We start from the raw sequence: 17,380 nt of genomic DNA, 5'->3' as shown, positions 1-17,380 counted from the left end.
TAAAGAAGAGACGAGAGAGGAGAGGAGAGAGAAGAAGAGAAGAGAAAAGTGGAGAAGAGGAGAGGAGAAAGAGAAGAGAAGATAGGAGCAGAGAAGAGGAGAGGAAAGAAGAAGAGAGGAAAGGAGAAGAGGAGAAGAGAAGTATGGAGAAGAAAGGTAAGGAGAAGAGAGGAGAGGAGATCAGAGGAGAGACAGAAGAGAAGTGGGAAGGGAAGGGAAAATAAGAGAAAACACACAGAACATACACACCGGAACTGAAATGTTAATAACTGTTTACGATTACACACTAAGACCCAAATCCACCCAAATCCACTCACTGGGGTCGAGGGTAAGAGAGACAGCCTCCCGGACGTACAGCGGCGAGCGTGGATCAAGGGCCAGGGTGAAGGGAGGCCCGTGACCCAAGTGCCAGTCGTCGGGGTCATCCAGCATCACCCTGCCCACCTCCTCACCCCCCTCGCCGTTCTCCCGCACCTTCACCTCGCTGGGGGAACGTAGGAACGGTGGGTTGTCGTTCACGTCCTCCACGCTCACCTGTAGGAGGTTAATTGTGAGTGTGGGAAATTATACGTGTCGGAAATGGGTAAGTGTGGGAAACATGTATGTGTGGGAAATTATACGGAAGTGTGGGCATTTATACTTGTGTGGGAAATAATATTTAGGGTGGGAAATTATGGGTAAGTGTGGGAAATTATACGTACGTGTGGGAAATTATAAGCAAGTGTGAGAAACTATACGTAAGTGTGGGATTTTATAAGCAAGTGTGGGAAATAATACATGTAGGAAATTATACGCGTGGGAAATTAACCCTCTTATGGTTGGGACAGTTCCAGTATTCTGTTTCTAACGCCAGACGATTTTATTCAGCTGACAGTGAGCTGTAGAAGCCTGAGTGGTCACACAGCACTCTTTTCACTTTAACTTGGCCTAAGTTTGTCGTCCCTTAACCATGAATGCAAAGTTACAATAATCGATTAGCACTAGAATATGATGCTAGTCACGATGCAGTGCTCTGGAAAGGACTTAGAAGCCTAGTATTGTCTTATGTCACTGGGCTACGCGAAATGAGCTGCAAAAGGATGATAGTCTAGGCCAAGTTAAGGAGAAAGGAGTATAGCGAATTTAAAACCGTGCCATCAACCTCTTCATCGCGAGTGTGTATATGTTACCCAGAACGATTTTATTCAGTTTTTGAAAATTTAGGGGTTGGATATAGTCTGTATTATCCCCTTGAGGACGAGAGGTGTTATCCATGTTGAATTAAGCCATCTGGAAGTTGCAAGAGTGAAAACAGAAAATGTCATGGGATTTAATGGGTTAAGGAGATTGCTTTAGATCCCTTCAGCCCTAGTACGTCATTTTCGTTATCAACGGTACACCACTGGGCGATTATCCAATTTCGGAGAGGAGTGTCATGAGGAGGTAGTTAATGGAGACAATTTTCAGCGCTCCCAGCTCTCTCTAAACTTAACAAAAAATCTGGAAATAGCGAGAAGAAATTAAAAAAAAGGACAAAATTACTAGGAATAGGAGCAACAAGGAGCGCTGTAATTATGGTGTGTTGCTGATGTCTACAGGACTGAAGCACAGTGAGTTAGAAAAACCTTAGGGAGTGACTGACGGACCGGACCAAACACGCAAAAAAAGACTTTGATATTCTGAATGGGTTAGTTGACATACTTGACATGTGGTAGTAGTGGTGGTAGTCTGCATGGACGATCAGACCCATTAACCGCAAGAAAGCTGTCCTGTACATTGAAATTATGTTCCCTTGCGGTGGATAGTGGCGAGGTGCGCGGAAGAATGTAAAGGTTTGGCTCCTGGATGGACGTCGCGTTTGCATCTTTCCACCCAGTTAATAGGGGCACTATAGTAGGCTCCACATCACCGCGTTATTTGGTTATATGGCTACCACCTAACGTTGTAAATGATTCCATGGGTTACAGGACACCAGTAGGCTTTTCTCTCAGTGTATAGTCTTTCAAGGAAGACGTAGGGAGCACTACATCAAGTGAGTGGATGATGGTCGCCTCCAAGTACCTGCAAATGTGGTGAATTTTCTGGGAAACTGCAAATGTGTGAACTGTGAATTTCTCAAGCAGTAAATGAAGGGAATTGTAAATATTAAAAACTGTAAATGTGGGAAATTGAGTGCAAAATTGTAAATGCATGAAATTTTGAATGTGGGAAATTGTAAGTGTGGGAAATTGTAAGTATGGGAAATTGTAAGTGTGGGGAATTGTAAGTGTGGGGAATTGTAAGTATGAGAAATTGTAAGTGTGGGAATTGTAAGTGTGGGAAAGTGTAAGTGTGAGAAATTGTAAATGTTGGAAATCGTAAAAATGGGTAATTATAAGTGTGGGAAATTGTTACTATGGAAAATTTTAAGCGTGGGAAATTGTAAGTGTGGGAAATTGTAAGCGTGGGAAATTATAAGTGTGGAATATTATAAGTGTGGGAAATTGTAGGCCTGGAAATTTTAAATGTGGGAAATTTTAAGTGTGGGAAATTGTAAGTGTGGGATATTGTAAGTGTGGGATATTGTAAGTCTGGGAAACTGTAAGTGTGGGAAACTGTGTGAGAAATTGTAAGGGTGAGAAATTTTAAGCGTGGGGAACTGTAAGTGTGGGAAATTGTAAGCGTGGGAAGTTGTAAGTGTGGGAAATTATGAGGGTGGGAAATTGTATGTGTGGGAAATTGTAAGCGTGGGAAGTTGCAAGTGTGGGAAATTGTAAGCGTGGGAAGTTGTAAGTGTGGGAAATTGTAAGTGTGGGAAATTGTGAGGGTGGGAAATTGTAGGTGTGGGAAATTGTGAGGGTGGGAAATTGTAAGTGTGGGAAACTGTAAGTGTGGGAAGGGAAACTGTTCCTCATGGTCGCACCAACTCTAGCACCCTCTTTGGGCCAACACCACACTATTTTATTAAGCTGTAAGTGAGTCATAGCAGCTGACGAGTGATAATGTAGAGAAGCAAGTCTGGGAATATGTGTGGTGTATACTGTTGATTATAATATACTGAGCGCATTTGTAGACCGGGCTTTGACGAGTTGAGAATGAGTAGAGAATAAGTTGATAATAACAGACTGAGAAGTACACTTTGATGGGTTGACATTAGTGGAAATAATGGGGTGAGAAAGAGTGATGATCTGAGAATGATGAACTGATGTTCGCAATGATAGGTTGAAAGAACACACTTGGAATTATGCTCTGTCACTGATATGCTGGAAATGATAGGCTGGGCAAAACAGACTAGGAATAATGCTTTGATAGTCTGGCTTGAAACTGATGAATATAATGAACTGAGAGTCATGGCTTGAAGATAATGTGCTTAGACAATGATGACACAGTGTTACAGAAGGGAAATGGTATCCAGAGCTTCCCCCAGCACCCTCACACCCACCCAGACCTTCCCCCAGCACCGTCACACCCACCCAGACCTTCCCCCAGCACCCTCACACCCACCCAAACCTTCCCCCAGCACTCTCACACCCACTCAAACCTCCCAAGCACCCTCACACCAAATCACACCTTCCCCCAGCACCCTCACACCCGCCCACACCTTCCCCCAGCACCCTCACACCCATCCAGCCCTCCCCAGCACCCTCACACCCACCCACATCCATCTTCATACTGCTCATCTCATCCAGGGGAGTAATCAGCTTCTAAAAGTTGCCGCGAAGTTTAACATTAATACAGGATCCTGTTATAAAAGTATGTAATGCAGAACCACGAACAGATTTAAATAAAAACCTTGTGACATGCGTGGAAGCATAGAGTTAAAATATGCATAATATTTTGTGGTTGAAATCAAGAGTACAAAGCATCTTAAACGAAATAGGAAGTCGCGGCATTTGGATCACGACTATATATATATATATATATATATATATATATATATATATATATATATATATATATATATATATATATATAAAACTACACTAGGCTGATTCCTTACAGATATTATGCAATTTGTACGAAGAACATTGCAACAGATAGTACCTACAATGAGCGAAAATTTAGTTAGGAGCTTTACAGTGCAAAAAGTGGCTCTGAAACGAGCATGACGGCACTACAGACGACGATAGGAAGTCAGGTATTCTCGTCGGTTAATGACGCTCCCTGGCACCCCTTTTCCCAACCAGTTTATAACTACATATCTATCTATCTATCTATCTATATACCTAGGCTGCTTCCCCCCAAAAAAGGGGGGATAGCCGAGAAATGACGACACACTCCCAGCGTACTCAACCACACACACACATATTCATTCACATCTTAGCCCCAAGGGGAGAAGGGACAGATCCTCACCGCACCACACAGCACGAGGGTCAACTGAGCAGTGCAGTCAGCGACATCCGCATCAGGACCCGACAGCAAAGCTGGTTTACCCCTTCCACATCATAATGGACCCATCCCCTCACCTGCCCCTGACCTGATCAGCTGTTGAGGCCAAATGGAGGAGAATATCCCCTCGGGGCTGCATCACCATTTATTCATTCACAATTTCTCTTCAGCCATCCCTGTAATGCACAGCCACTCTTCCTTGCTCTACAGACATCCCTCTCGCATCTAACGCTCTCTTCGCACTGTCCATCCATCCTATGGCACATTTATTAATTTTCTATATGTTACTAACTCAATCTTTGTCAACACGGGAAAAACTAACCTGCAAAATAAGCCGCTAAGGAAAAGGTGTTACAGAGCCTCCCAAATTCACAGGAATACTGCCGAATGAGTACAGGATTGAAAATTAACCACTTGAAGCAGACGATATCATTTTTAGTTTGGTTTTATTGCTAAAATATGATATGATTCAGACCAGAGAGACGTGCCAAACCAAAAGAGATTATATGAAGCCTTCTTTCACCCTTTCAGTATCAGAGACCTACCCTTACTTAAAGTCGTCTAGAGATAAGAAATTACTGAAATAGAGAGGTCAACTTCATCAGCCAGGTAGAGTTTTGGGTTCGTATTCTCGCCGGTCAAGGAAGCTCCCTAACATCTTTTCCTAACCAATTTATTTAGCCTGTTACATCATGTTGTCCTCTTCTGTGCCACTTAATATCATTCTATTATCACCACATTCTGCACAAAACACGTACTAAATTATACTAGCCAGCCATATTCAAAAATAAATCGGCCAGGAAGAGGTGTTAGGGAGCCTCCTCAACCTACGAGAATACAGGCCTTGGTTACAGCTAAACGAAAACTGAGTCTTTGAAATTACAGGACGGACGAAGTAAACCAAGTCGTAGTTTGACATCACTAATGCTACATTTTTTTTTTTTTACAGAATATTGGATGGGTGTGGGTGTGGGTGTGGGTGGAGGGACTGACTGTTGTGGGTGTGGGTGGAGGGGCTGACTGTCGTGGGTGTGGGTTGAGGGGCTGGCTGGTGTGGGTGTGAGTATGGGTGGAGGGGCTGGCTGGTGTGGGTGTGGGTGGAGGGGCTGGCTGGTGTGGGTGTGGGTGGAGGGGCTGGTTGGTGTGGGTGTGGGTGGAGGGGCTGGCTGGTGTGGGTGTGGGTGGAGGGGGCTTACGGTTCACTGTATACACCTCAACACAACACAACACACTTCATCTCATTACAGAGTCACTCCTTGTTTTGCAACTCAGTACAAGCTCTCCTCTAAATTCCCGCAACTGTACAATCTATTATCTGAAGCTGAACATAATTTTCCAGATTTCACCTAGATTCTGCAATTCACCACAAATGCGCGTCATCCTGTGCATATCCACGAAAACTCTTCTTACATTCTGTTTCCTAACACAAACTTATCCCTTCTCAAACTTTTCTTTCTAAACTTATCTCAACTCCCTTTCAGTTCTAAAACTCAATAGTCAGGTATTATAAATCAGCACAAACTCATCTCTCTCCTTATTCACCTTCGATTCCCTAACTCAGCACAAATTTATCTCAGACTCACTATGTTCTACTCGGCATGTTTTCGTCAATAGTGTCGACAATTGACTGTATATGGAGTATTTCCTGACTCATCTGGGGTTCTTTCATATTAAGGTCCCTTATATTAATACATGTCCCTCGCCTGACAGTGACCAGCTGATAAGTGCAGAACTGTAATGAAGAGAGGCATTACACATCTGCAGTCGATGGTGTTCTGTTGGTTGAGGAATGGAAGACATCTTCCATTCCTCCACTAAAATCTTCAGATGGCAACATTACAAATGACCCGCGTGGGAAAGCGGATATTCTTGCCAGTACATTTGCCAGAAATTCCACCATAGAGGATGCCAGCTAGAATGTCCCAGTACGAGAACTTCATTCTCCCGAAACTGTCCCACTTAAAATACTGACTAGATACGTAAAATCCATCCTAGATAATTTACCTACCAACAAAGCTCAAGGCCCAGATGGAATTCCGTCAATTGTTTTGAAAAAGTGTTCCCCTGAACTTGCCTCTGTTCTAGCTAAATTATTCAGACTATGCATACGTACTTCTTCATTCCCAAATTCATGGAAAGAAGCCAATATCCACCCAATTCCGAAGAAAGGAAGTTCCTCTGACCCATCTGATTACAGACCAGAAGCTGTCACATCTTCTCTTGGTAAGGTATTTGAAACTTTAATTAATAAGCACATTGTTAAACATCTTGAATCCAATAACTTAATTAGTGATAGACAATATGCTTTTCGCCACGAAAGATCCACCATTGACATACTCAATCTCCTAACTCATACTATCCATCAATCAATTGATCTACATGGAGAAACTCATGCAGTAGCTCTTGATATTTCTAAAGCTTTCGACAGAGTATGGCACTGTTCCCTGCTGTCCAAACTCCCTTGCTATGGACTAACGTCTTTTTTTGTTCCTTTGTTTTCTTCATATCATAGTGAAAGCAAAATAAGAGTAAAAGTAGATGATGTATATTCCAATTTCCACTCAGTTAACGCCGGAGTGCCGCAGGGGTCAGTTCTGGCGCCAACCCTATTCTTGGTTCATATTAATGATCTCTTATCTGTCACCCACAATCCCATCCACTCATATGCAGATGACTCAATACTACATAGTTCATTCACACTCAGACACCCATTTACAAAGTCTATTACCTCTACCTCTCAACTCAGTACAGCCATCTCCATAAATCAAGACCTATCCACAATCAGTGAATGGGGACAAAACAACATTGTCTCACTTAATGCTAGTAAAACTAAATATATATATTTACTAATAGACAGATATTGCCAGATTTGTACATTACCCTCAGTGCTACTAATATTGCCATCTCCAAAAGTATTGAAATTCTTGGCGTCTCATTTAACAATGCCCTCAGCTGGACCTCTCATGTTAGATCACTTGCTAAAACCGCCTCAAAGAAACTTGGATTATTGTACAGAGTCCGTAACTTTTTCGCTGATGAGCAGTTAGCTATAATTTATAAGAGTCATGTGTGCTCTCAGCTTGAATATTGCTCACCCTTGTGGAATGGATGCGGAGAGGTTGCATTAAAACAAACAAAATTCAGAACAAAGCTGTTAGAATTATTAACAACCTTGCCTTTACAAATAAACTACCTCCCCTACAAGTAAGAAGGAATGTTGCCTCCCTTGCATTATTTTACAGATATTTTTATGGCAAATGCTCAGACGAAGTTGCGTCCATGGTGCCACCTCTCCATGCCTTCCCTCGTGCTACACGGGCATCTGGTAGCGCTCTTGACTGGATTGTCACTCAGCCATATTGCAGAACTTCTGCCTATCAGAATTCTTTCATTCTCCGAACTGCATCTCTCTGGAACTCGTTTCCCCAGAGTTGTTTCCCTCCAAACTTCAACCCACAGCTGTTTAAGTCTAACTGATACAGATATTGCATGAACAGAGGACACCAGTAATCTGGTGTATGGATTATTATTTTTTTTATTCATTTGTTTTCCCTTCCTCTGTTCTCTTATTTGAAAAAAAAAATCCACCCATTACTGTAAGAATGATGTGACTTTAGTGAGGTATGGATATTGGTACCTTTTGAGCTTAGAGCAGTATGGCGATTTGCAAGTTAGACTTCTCAGTGCCAGGCTCCTTGATTAGGCTTATTTTCCATCATAAATCAAATAGGTATTATGTAGGAAAATATATTTAAAAGATGAATAAAAAAAATAGCTTAATGACCTGGGCCCTCAGGCTGGTGGTCGATAGCGCGCGCGCGCATACACACACACACACACACACACACACACACACACACACACACACACACACACACACACACACACACACACACACACACACACACAAAGCACTAACTCATCTCTTAATTCACCCTAGATTCTACAACTTCTGCAACTCAATACATGTTTATCTCCACATTCCTTTATCTCAGATTCACTGTATTCTACCACATAACGCCCGCTTACCTCCTGCCAAACTCATCCTAGATTCTACCATTCAACACAAACTCATCTCTACATTATTACAATTTAGCACCAACTCATTTTCTTCTATGAATATTTACCCTACCTTCCTCAAATTCTGACGCCAAAAATATTTCCGCAACTCTCTGCAAATTCAAGACTCCCTCTTCACATCAAACTAAACAACATTAACCCGATTCCTCCCAAAACACAATTTTTTTTTTTTTTTTTTTTAATTCATACAGCCAGTTGACGTCAATTTTTGTTTCATGCCTGCTACCTCCTGACGATTTAAAGATAGACTTTTTTAGGATAAACTTTTTGAACTGGAGAGGTTAGATACAGCCTTCACAAACCCCTCCAATACGAGACGTCTTTCCCAAGTTGAAATAATCATCTGGTATCAGGAGGAAACTAAAGAGGATTTCGCTCCGATTCAATGGATGTTCTAGAACCAAACACCGTACTGCATCTCAACACAGATCCCCCTCTTCCTGTTCACATCAAAACAAACACTCCTGCAGCGCAACATTAACTCATTCCTTCCCCAAACTCTGCCTGTCTCATGCAACTCACACTGAGGGTTGCGGTGGCAGTGTTGGGCGGGTCACCTCGGTCCATGGCCCATATGATGACGGTGTGGGCGTGGGCGGTCTCGCGGTCCAGGGGTCGCACCAGCCGCACCTCGCCCGCCCCACCCACGGCGAAGTTGTGGCCGGGGTCGCTGTCTGGGGCTACCTCGTAACCAACCTCACCTGCACCGTCCTAAGGGGATCAATAAGACAAGGTTAGGTTTGGTTAGATTAGGGCAGGTCTGGCTAAATTAGGTTTGATTAGATTAGTTAAGCTTAGTCAGTTCGATAACAATTCCTTATGTACTTGCAATTTCCAGACGATTTTAGTCAGCTTATGGGAGACTTTCCGAATCAAATTGGTTAAGTCACAGTCTTTATTAATCCTTGTACAATGAGGGGAGTCTTAAGCTGAATAAAATCATATGGAGATAGCAAGACAGAAAACGCTAGTCACCGGACTGGTAGAATTAAATTAGGTGTGGTTTGGACTGGTGTGGTTAGGTTAGGTAATGCTCTCTGTGGTTTGGAATGGTCTGGCTTTATATTGTTTTTTTGGTTTGCTGTAGATTGGTTTTGGTTTATCTGGTTATTTTAGGCTGTTTGGTTGGATTTGGGTTTGGGTTCTATTGCTATGTTAGGTTTGGCATGGGTTGAATTAGTTTTGCTTAGTTTGATTAGTACTGATTATTATATGAATTCAGATTAGTTAAGGGAATTGTTCATTAGGTTCAGCTTATCTCTTAATTTTCTCGACTGTTACATTAGGACTAAATTACAATCGATTATTTCAGTATAGGTGAGTTTGGGCACAGTAAGGCTACGTCAAATGCGAAAAGGTTAAAGCTCTTTCACTATAATAATGCAGGACTATCAGTTGCAGAGTTAGATGTTGCCCTGAGAATTCATCACTGCCAGAAAGCCTCATCAGTCCCACGAACACTCACTCCAGTGCAAGGATATGTACAGCAGCTGTTTACTGTAGAGTTAATAGCTTCCTTGATGCCACCCGAGTATACTGTCATGTCCCAGTGTCAGTTTTGGAGCAGCAAAAGTGTATCAGTCAGTGGTGTCGCTTTCACTACACTTTTGTCTCTGGCTCACATGGATATCAGATGACAATACAACTGCATTATGGTAAAATTTATTCTCTTCACCTGTGACATTGCTGTGGAGTATATTCACTGTCTACAATATTATATGTTTGTTTCGAGCAAGAGGTAGTGTCTCAGCAAGAGTAACTAAAAACTACAACTGATTTTGTACGAGTGAGTACTGGGGAAGCAGACAAACTTGGACATCAGTGAGAGGTTTTGCAATTCGTTGATCAGCCGTGTTCCATAACTCACACCTGGGCATCATAGTGTGGGTGAGGCGGAATTAATGACGGTTTTATTTATTTATATATTATTTTCTACTTTAAGTGACAGTCTGACAGTGTTACTGTGACTGCTGTGAAGGTGAACAAAAACAGCACTGAACACACCGGCACCGCTGCCTAATTTCTTGTTCTAACTTGGCCTAAAATTTCCCTCCATCTTGAATGCCGAGTTGTAACACCAGATTAACCCTAAAAATATGGTGCTGGCCACAAAGAAGTTTTATGGAAAGGATGTAAAGCCGAAGCATTGTCTTTCTGCCACTCAACTACATAGAATAAGCTCCAAAACGACGAAAATCTGGGCCAAGTTAAGGTAAAAAGAGTATAGTTAAGTCCTGGCAAGATAACGTGTGTATTTGTGGGGGAGGAGGGGAGGGTTTACATTAGGCTGTGTTGGGCTTAGAATAGTAATAAATTTTTTTCGGCTAGCGTATATGCTTAATTAATAATTCATATGTCAAAGTCAAAGTCAAAGTCAAATGTTTATTAAGCCACAGAGATTACAGTAGTTGACATAACACTTAGTTTATAAGCGGCTGAGCCTTTAGAGAGTCCGGGAACTCTCTTAAAAGGCACCTTGTATTTTTTGCACTTTTGGTAAACATCAATTGTCTAATAAGGCTAAGACTACGATTTGACTAAATCAGCTGTGTGACTTTTATGTAATAATAATCATTCCCGAAAGACAATATTTTAAGATTTTAATAATGGATATATACAAGATAGCACTACAACAAAACGGAGGTAATTTTTATATTAATACCAGTAATAATAGTAATAATAATAATAACAACAACAACGATAATTATAATAATAATAATAATAATAATAATAATAATAATAATGAAAGTCACCTAATTTTACAAATTAGTACTTTGATAGCAAGTAAGATTTATAAGCAAATTTGAAAGATACAGCCTCGCTTAGTTCCCAAATGGCCATTGGGATACCATTCCAAACTTTGGGTCCCTGATAAGTGATATGTGACTGGGACTGGGTTGAAGCCATGAGCGGTATTTTTAGATTACAGTTGTTTATATACCGATCATTCATATTAAAATCAAAGTAACTGTTAAATGATAGGTTGTGCAGGGACTTGTAAACAAACAAAGCAGTGCAGTAGGACTTTATATCAGGCAATTTTAGGACACCCAATTTCTTGAAAGATGGATTAGTGTGGTCATATTTGCATAAGATTTCCATTATACGGACGGATTTCTTTTGGTCTATAAATAAGCGGTTTAGTTGTGTCTTACAAGCACCACTCCATACACTGTTACAATAAAACAATAAAGGAAAAATTAGCGAGAAATAAATGAGCTTAAAAGACTGTGTTGTTAGTCGATCACGAATTTGTTACATGATACCACACTGTTTGCTAATCTTTGTAGGGAGATATTGTCAATGTAAATGCCATGACAAACGTTCATCAATTATAATACCAAGGAATTTTGTACCGTCCACTCTTTCAATTGACTTGGCACCTATGTAGATGTTGGGTTGATTTGCAATACTTTGTTTCCTTCTAAATATAACGTAATGAGATTTGCTTACGTTTAGCTTGAGTTTGTTGCTTGTTATTCATTTTTTAATGCTGTACACTTTATGCCCTGGCTATTTATTCATTATATATTATATTATTATTATTATTATTATTATTATTATTATTATTGTTATTATTATTATTATTATTATTATTGTTGTTGTTATTATTATTATTATTATTATTATTGTTATTATTATTATTATTATTATTATTATGATGATTATGATGATTATTATTATTATTTTTTTCATTATTCACCATCTATTACAGTGTTGCCCCATGAGAAGCGTAAGAGCCAGGGGCTAGGCAAGTTGGCCCTGACATTTAAGATGAGAGTGACTAGCCTCACTCATCCCTGAGTGGCATTACATGAGCAATAAACCCCAACTACCCCTTGGATATGAACCGACACCAGCTCAGTCCGATTGGAGAGCCTTAATTACCCAGTAAACCACCAGGCTCCATAATTTGGTTATATTGTTACCACCCAGCGTAGTAAATGGTTTCCTGGTGTACAAGGAACTATTTGGCTTGTCACTCAGTGTAGGGTCACCCGTAGACAGAAGAAAGAGGAAGGAATGAAGGAAAAAAAGACAGTAGAGGAAGGGAAGAAAGAAGGAAGGAAGAGAGGAAAGGGCAGACACCCAAGAGCAGCATTACTGTACATCGAGTGAGGGGATCGTGAGCGTCCCCACCAACTACTTACTATTATTATTATTATTATTATTATTATTATTATTATTACTGTAGTGTGGATGTGGATATGATAGAAAGCGTTAGGAGAAATACACTGAGGTGATTTGGCCATGTGGAGAGGATGGAGAGCGAGACACTAACGAGGAGAGTATGTGCGTGAGGTGGAGGGGGGAGAAGGAGTGGGAGACCGAGGATGAGATGGAGGGATGGAGTGGAGTGGTATATGAGAGACGGTGTGTCAGCTGCCGGGGTGGGCAGCGAGATGGCAGGGGACAGGGCGACATGAAAGCGATTTTGTTTGTGGCCACCCCTTACGGGATTGAAGCGTCTGGCTATAGATAGATGTAGATACTTATTGTTATTATTATTATCATCATCATCATCATTATTTTTATTATTATTATTATTATTATTATTATTATTAAGGGACAGATGAGGGTTAACGACTAGGCAGAAGCAAAACAACAAAATAATTCTTAACTGTCTTCTTCATGTAATGTAGCTACTCAGGCATTCAGTCACCAACTAATGCATTTTCTGAAGTTAAAGTGTTCAGTCTCTGCCTCTATGCGGTACTTTGATATTCCCTTCCATCGCTGTTATAATTACTGACAGACTGCATGAATAAATAAGTCAATAAACAAATAAATATAGATAAACATAGGTTAATACTAACGTTTATGCTGTACTTTGATATTCCCTTCCATCGCTGTTGTAATTACTGACAGACTGCATGAATAAATAAGTAAATAAACAAATAAATATAGATAAACATGGGTTAATACTGACGTTTATGCAAAATGAAGTGGTGCAGAAGAGGTAAAAAAAAAAACGATTAATTCTGCACATTACGCTTCAATATCCTCTTGTGTGTTACTGATGCAAACAATATCGATATTTAAACGATATAAATTGCATACTAGAGTGTGTTAAGGTGATATATGCAAAATAAATCGCTAAGGAAGAGGAGGTACGGAGCTGGTATTTTCGTCGAGTAAGAAAGCTCCCTAGCACCTCTTCCTTAGCCATTTATTTTTGGATAAGGCTGGTTAATATCCCTTTTCACGTTTTCTATGCATTGTATGACGGTAGTAGAATGATTTAGGTCACACGAGGAAGGGCAGTAAGGCAAACTAACTAAAATAAGTCGCCTAGGAAAAGGAGTTAGGGAGCTTCATTAACCGACAAGCATATCGGTCTGTCTCACCTTGTCAACGTCATGGGCGGTGAAGGTGACGAGGTGTGTGGGCGTGGGCGTGTCCTCTGATAGCGTCACTTCAGCGTGGGCGGGGTCCTGCATGCGGGCGGGCGGGTGTGGGGTGTGGGCGTGGGTGAGCTGGGCGGTGTGGGCGTGGGTGAATACGGGCGGGTTGTCGTTCACGTCGGTAACACGGAGCGACACCCAGGCTGAGTCCACGTGGGAGGGGTCAGTCCACCCGGCCTCACCCTGGGGAGGAGATACTGAGTGGCTGATCGATTACATTAAAAAGATTATGGTTACGCAACAACAGCCACTGCCACCGTATAAGGGTAAAACCAAACAAGGATAAACTAGCAGCGGTGTCAAGGCGCTGCAAACCCCTCCCCAGCAGTCATTTTAGCACTGACATAAACACAACAGGATATCTAGTCAAAGATGTCACATATCAAATTTGGAGTATATCGGGTGAAAAATGACGATTTTATGACCATTTGAAATTTTAGGCCCAACCCACCTGACATTGACCCCTCCCTACCGCTAACTGGGGGTGACCCCCCTGATGTAATGAGGCATGTTATAGGATGGAGATTTGAATGGTGCACTTTTAGGTTTTGGTTTGATGTCGACATGACGAATTTGAATGGAGTTATTGCGGGAAAGCGATTTTTAACATTTTTATTTTTTTGGTCTTGGCCCAGGTTGGCCCAAGATTTAATCAGGTGATCAGAAGGTCATAGCCCATTACCCCTGTAATTTTAGTCAAAATCGCGCCTGTAGTTTTCTCGTAAAGTTGTTAACAGAGAGACAGACAGACAGACAAATCGAATGAAAACAATACCCGTCCCCGAGCCCCTCCAGGGCGGGGACAGGTAATCCATCTATCTATCTACCTGTTGCCAGACGCCTTAATCCCGTAAGGGGTGGCCGCAAACAAATCGCCTCCATGTCGCCCTGTCCCCCGTCATTTCATTGCCCTGCTCCCAGCTCACACACCCCTCTCTCATATACAGGTAATAAACAAATTAAAAGTCATCTAACATTAAAATCGATATAAAAGAGTTGGCGAAGGAGATTTAGTACAAAGGAGCCCAAAAGGAAAGCAAATAGCAACAGACTTACTGGTCCTCTCGGGGCTGTTGATTACAAAGAAGACAATGATCTCTAATTCTGTGCCCTGAAAATAAGGATAGCCAGGCACGAAGGATCTCCCAGCTCACCAAACCCTTCAGTCGAAAGCAGCAGGAAAAGTAAAAGGGACCACCATGCATCATTTAGCTTGGATTAGGTTAGTCTAGGTTATAGGCTTAGATTTTGATTAAGGAAAGTTAAGTAAGGTTAGATTAGGTTTTACAATCGGTTTTACGCTAGGTTAGGTTAGGTTATGTTTAAAGTTAGGTAAAGTTATCCCTTAGGTACGATTAACTTTTTAGCATATATTTAAGTTTTTCGGTTACCTTAGACATTTTAGGGTTGCGTTTTGGCTTTAGGATTGTCAGGATTAAGTGTTATGGTTAGACTGCGCGGGATTTCAGAGGGTTAATTTAGGGTAGATTGAGCTGCAGGTAAGAGTTATAGAGCGATCATACTGGGACGAGAAAATTCCACCCATGATTTACAGTGAGAAAAGCTGCACTCCAGACACAGCTGCACCCCCGACACAGCTGCATCCCCGACACAGCTGCACCCCCGAAACAGCTGCACCCCCGAAACAGCTGCACCCCCGAAACAGCTGCACCCCCGAAACAGCTGCACCCCCGACACAGCTGCACCCCCGACACAGCTGCACCCCAACACAGCTGCACCCCCGACACAGCTGCACCCCCGACACAGCTGCACACTCGACACAGCTGCACTCCCGACACAGCTGCACCCCAACACAGCTGCACTCCCGACACAGCTGTACCCCAACACAGCTCACGTCACTCCCACTGCATTGTTTTCACTGCTGTAATCTGTCAAGTGAGTAACAGGACCACAGAGGACGCCGGAAATGAAGTGGGCAGCTCAGAATCCTCCCCCCCCAACACACAAACACACACACACACACACACACACACACACACACACACACACACGAGATAGACGCCACAAACTCAGAAACTGTGATGGCGTTCAACTTGTCAAGCTTCCTGTCCATTACTAGCTCATCCTGTTGATGGTGGGTGATGAGGGGGTGGGTGATGAGGGAGTGGGTGATGAGGGGGTGGGTGATGAGGGGGTGGGTGATGAGGGGTGGGTGATGAGGGGGTGGATGATGAGGGGGTGGGTGATGAGGGGTGGGTGATGAGTGGGTGGATGATGAGGGGTGTGTGATGAGGGGTGGGTGATGAAGGTGTGGGTGATGAGGGGATGGATGATGAGAGGTGGGTCATGAGGGGTGGGTGATGAGGGGGGTGGGGGCAAGGTCATACTAAAGGTCACACTGCAGGAATATGATGGTAGAGGAGTGGAAGAGTTTTAGGCTACAAGAAAGTTCAAAATATCGACACTGATAATTTTTGTAATAACAAAATACGCTTCAAAGTAGATGCATATCGCGTGAAAATAGCTTTGGCACATCAACTACTTGCTGAACAAAACTATACTTCGATTTCGCCGTAAATAAGGAAAATAAGGAAGATAATCAGTTTCTCAAACACTGGTATGATGGACAGTCTTCGATATTGCACTTTCCCTAATTACGGCTAAATCCCAACACAATTTTTTCAACAAGTGCTTTATATATTGTCAAAGCTGTTTTCACACGATATTTCTCTATTTTATACGATATTTAGGCTGACACAACGAAAATTATCCAAGTCGATATCTGGAGAAAATAAATATGGCATCGCGTGGCTGAAGAGATGACAATATTTACACTCACCAAAACAACACTCAAGGAAATTAGCACTCAGGCTCCTACTGCTCACCCTCAGTTGAAGAAAATCCTATGGCGTTAACCTGTATTCTCGAAGGTAAAGGAGTCTCCCTAACACATTTTCCTTGGCGATTTATATTTGCATACGGCTGGTTAACATCAATTTGCAGGTTACTTATGCTGAAAATAATGGTACTGGAGTGATTTAAATGACACAGAAAGGGATAGTAAGAAGAAAAATAAATCGCTTAGGCAGAGGTGTTAGAGAGCTTTCTTACCCGAAGAAAATACGAATCCAAGAGTTGTCTGTCCATCTATTTGTCTATCTATAGCCAGAAGCCTCAGTCCCGTAAGGGGTGGCCATAAACAAATCGTCTCCATGTCGCTCTGTCCCCTGCCATTTCGCTGCCCTTCCCTCAACTTACATCCCCCGCTCTGTTATACCTCTCTTCACCATCCCTCCATCTCATCCTCGGTCGCCTCCTCCATCTCCTCCACTCCCCCTCACTCACTCACACTCTCCTAGTTAGTTTCTCACTCTCCATTCTCTCCCCATGGCCAAACCACCTCAATGTATTTCTCTAATCGGCAGCGGGAATTAAAATAGGCCAAGACGTGACCGTGAGAGAGAGTTAACTACATTCCCAGATAAACAAGTGTCCAAGGCAGTTCACTCTCATCTGAAGCAGTTTTGTTGCCACAAATTTTTAGCTTAACTTTGGTTGTGAAGTTTATGGTTAACGTATGAGTGTGT

General features: G+C 42.1%; 1 protein-coding gene across 1 annotated transcript in view; it reads right to left on the bottom strand.

Annotated features, from left to right (window-relative positions):
• The window catches only part of LOC145398722 (putative neural-cadherin 2), a 428,971-nt gene that overhangs the window by 113,242 nt on the left and 298,349 nt on the right, over nt 1-17,380 (bottom strand). Inside the window, exons 11-14 of the mRNA XM_080271522.1 lie at nt 13,920-14,015; nt 13,776-13,862; nt 8,950-9,138; nt 318-534 (exon numbers count right to left, since the gene is read on the bottom strand). Coding sequence (XP_080127648.1) covers nt 318-534; nt 8,950-9,138; nt 13,776-13,862; nt 13,920-14,015 — 589 coding nt within the window. The remainder of the gene's footprint in view (nt 1-317; nt 535-8,949; nt 9,139-13,775; nt 13,863-13,919; nt 14,016-17,380) is intronic.

This window comes from Coenobita brevimanus, chromosome 46 (genome assembly GCF_032717465.1).
Source record: "Coenobita brevimanus isolate Jiangsu-jjx chromosome 46, ASM3271746v2, whole genome shotgun sequence".
NCBI classification, from domain to species: Eukaryota; Metazoa; Arthropoda; class Malacostraca; order Decapoda; family Coenobitidae; genus Coenobita; species Coenobita brevimanus.
The sequence above is the reverse complement of the archived record's forward strand: the minus strand, read 5'-3'. Positions and strand labels throughout refer to the sequence as shown.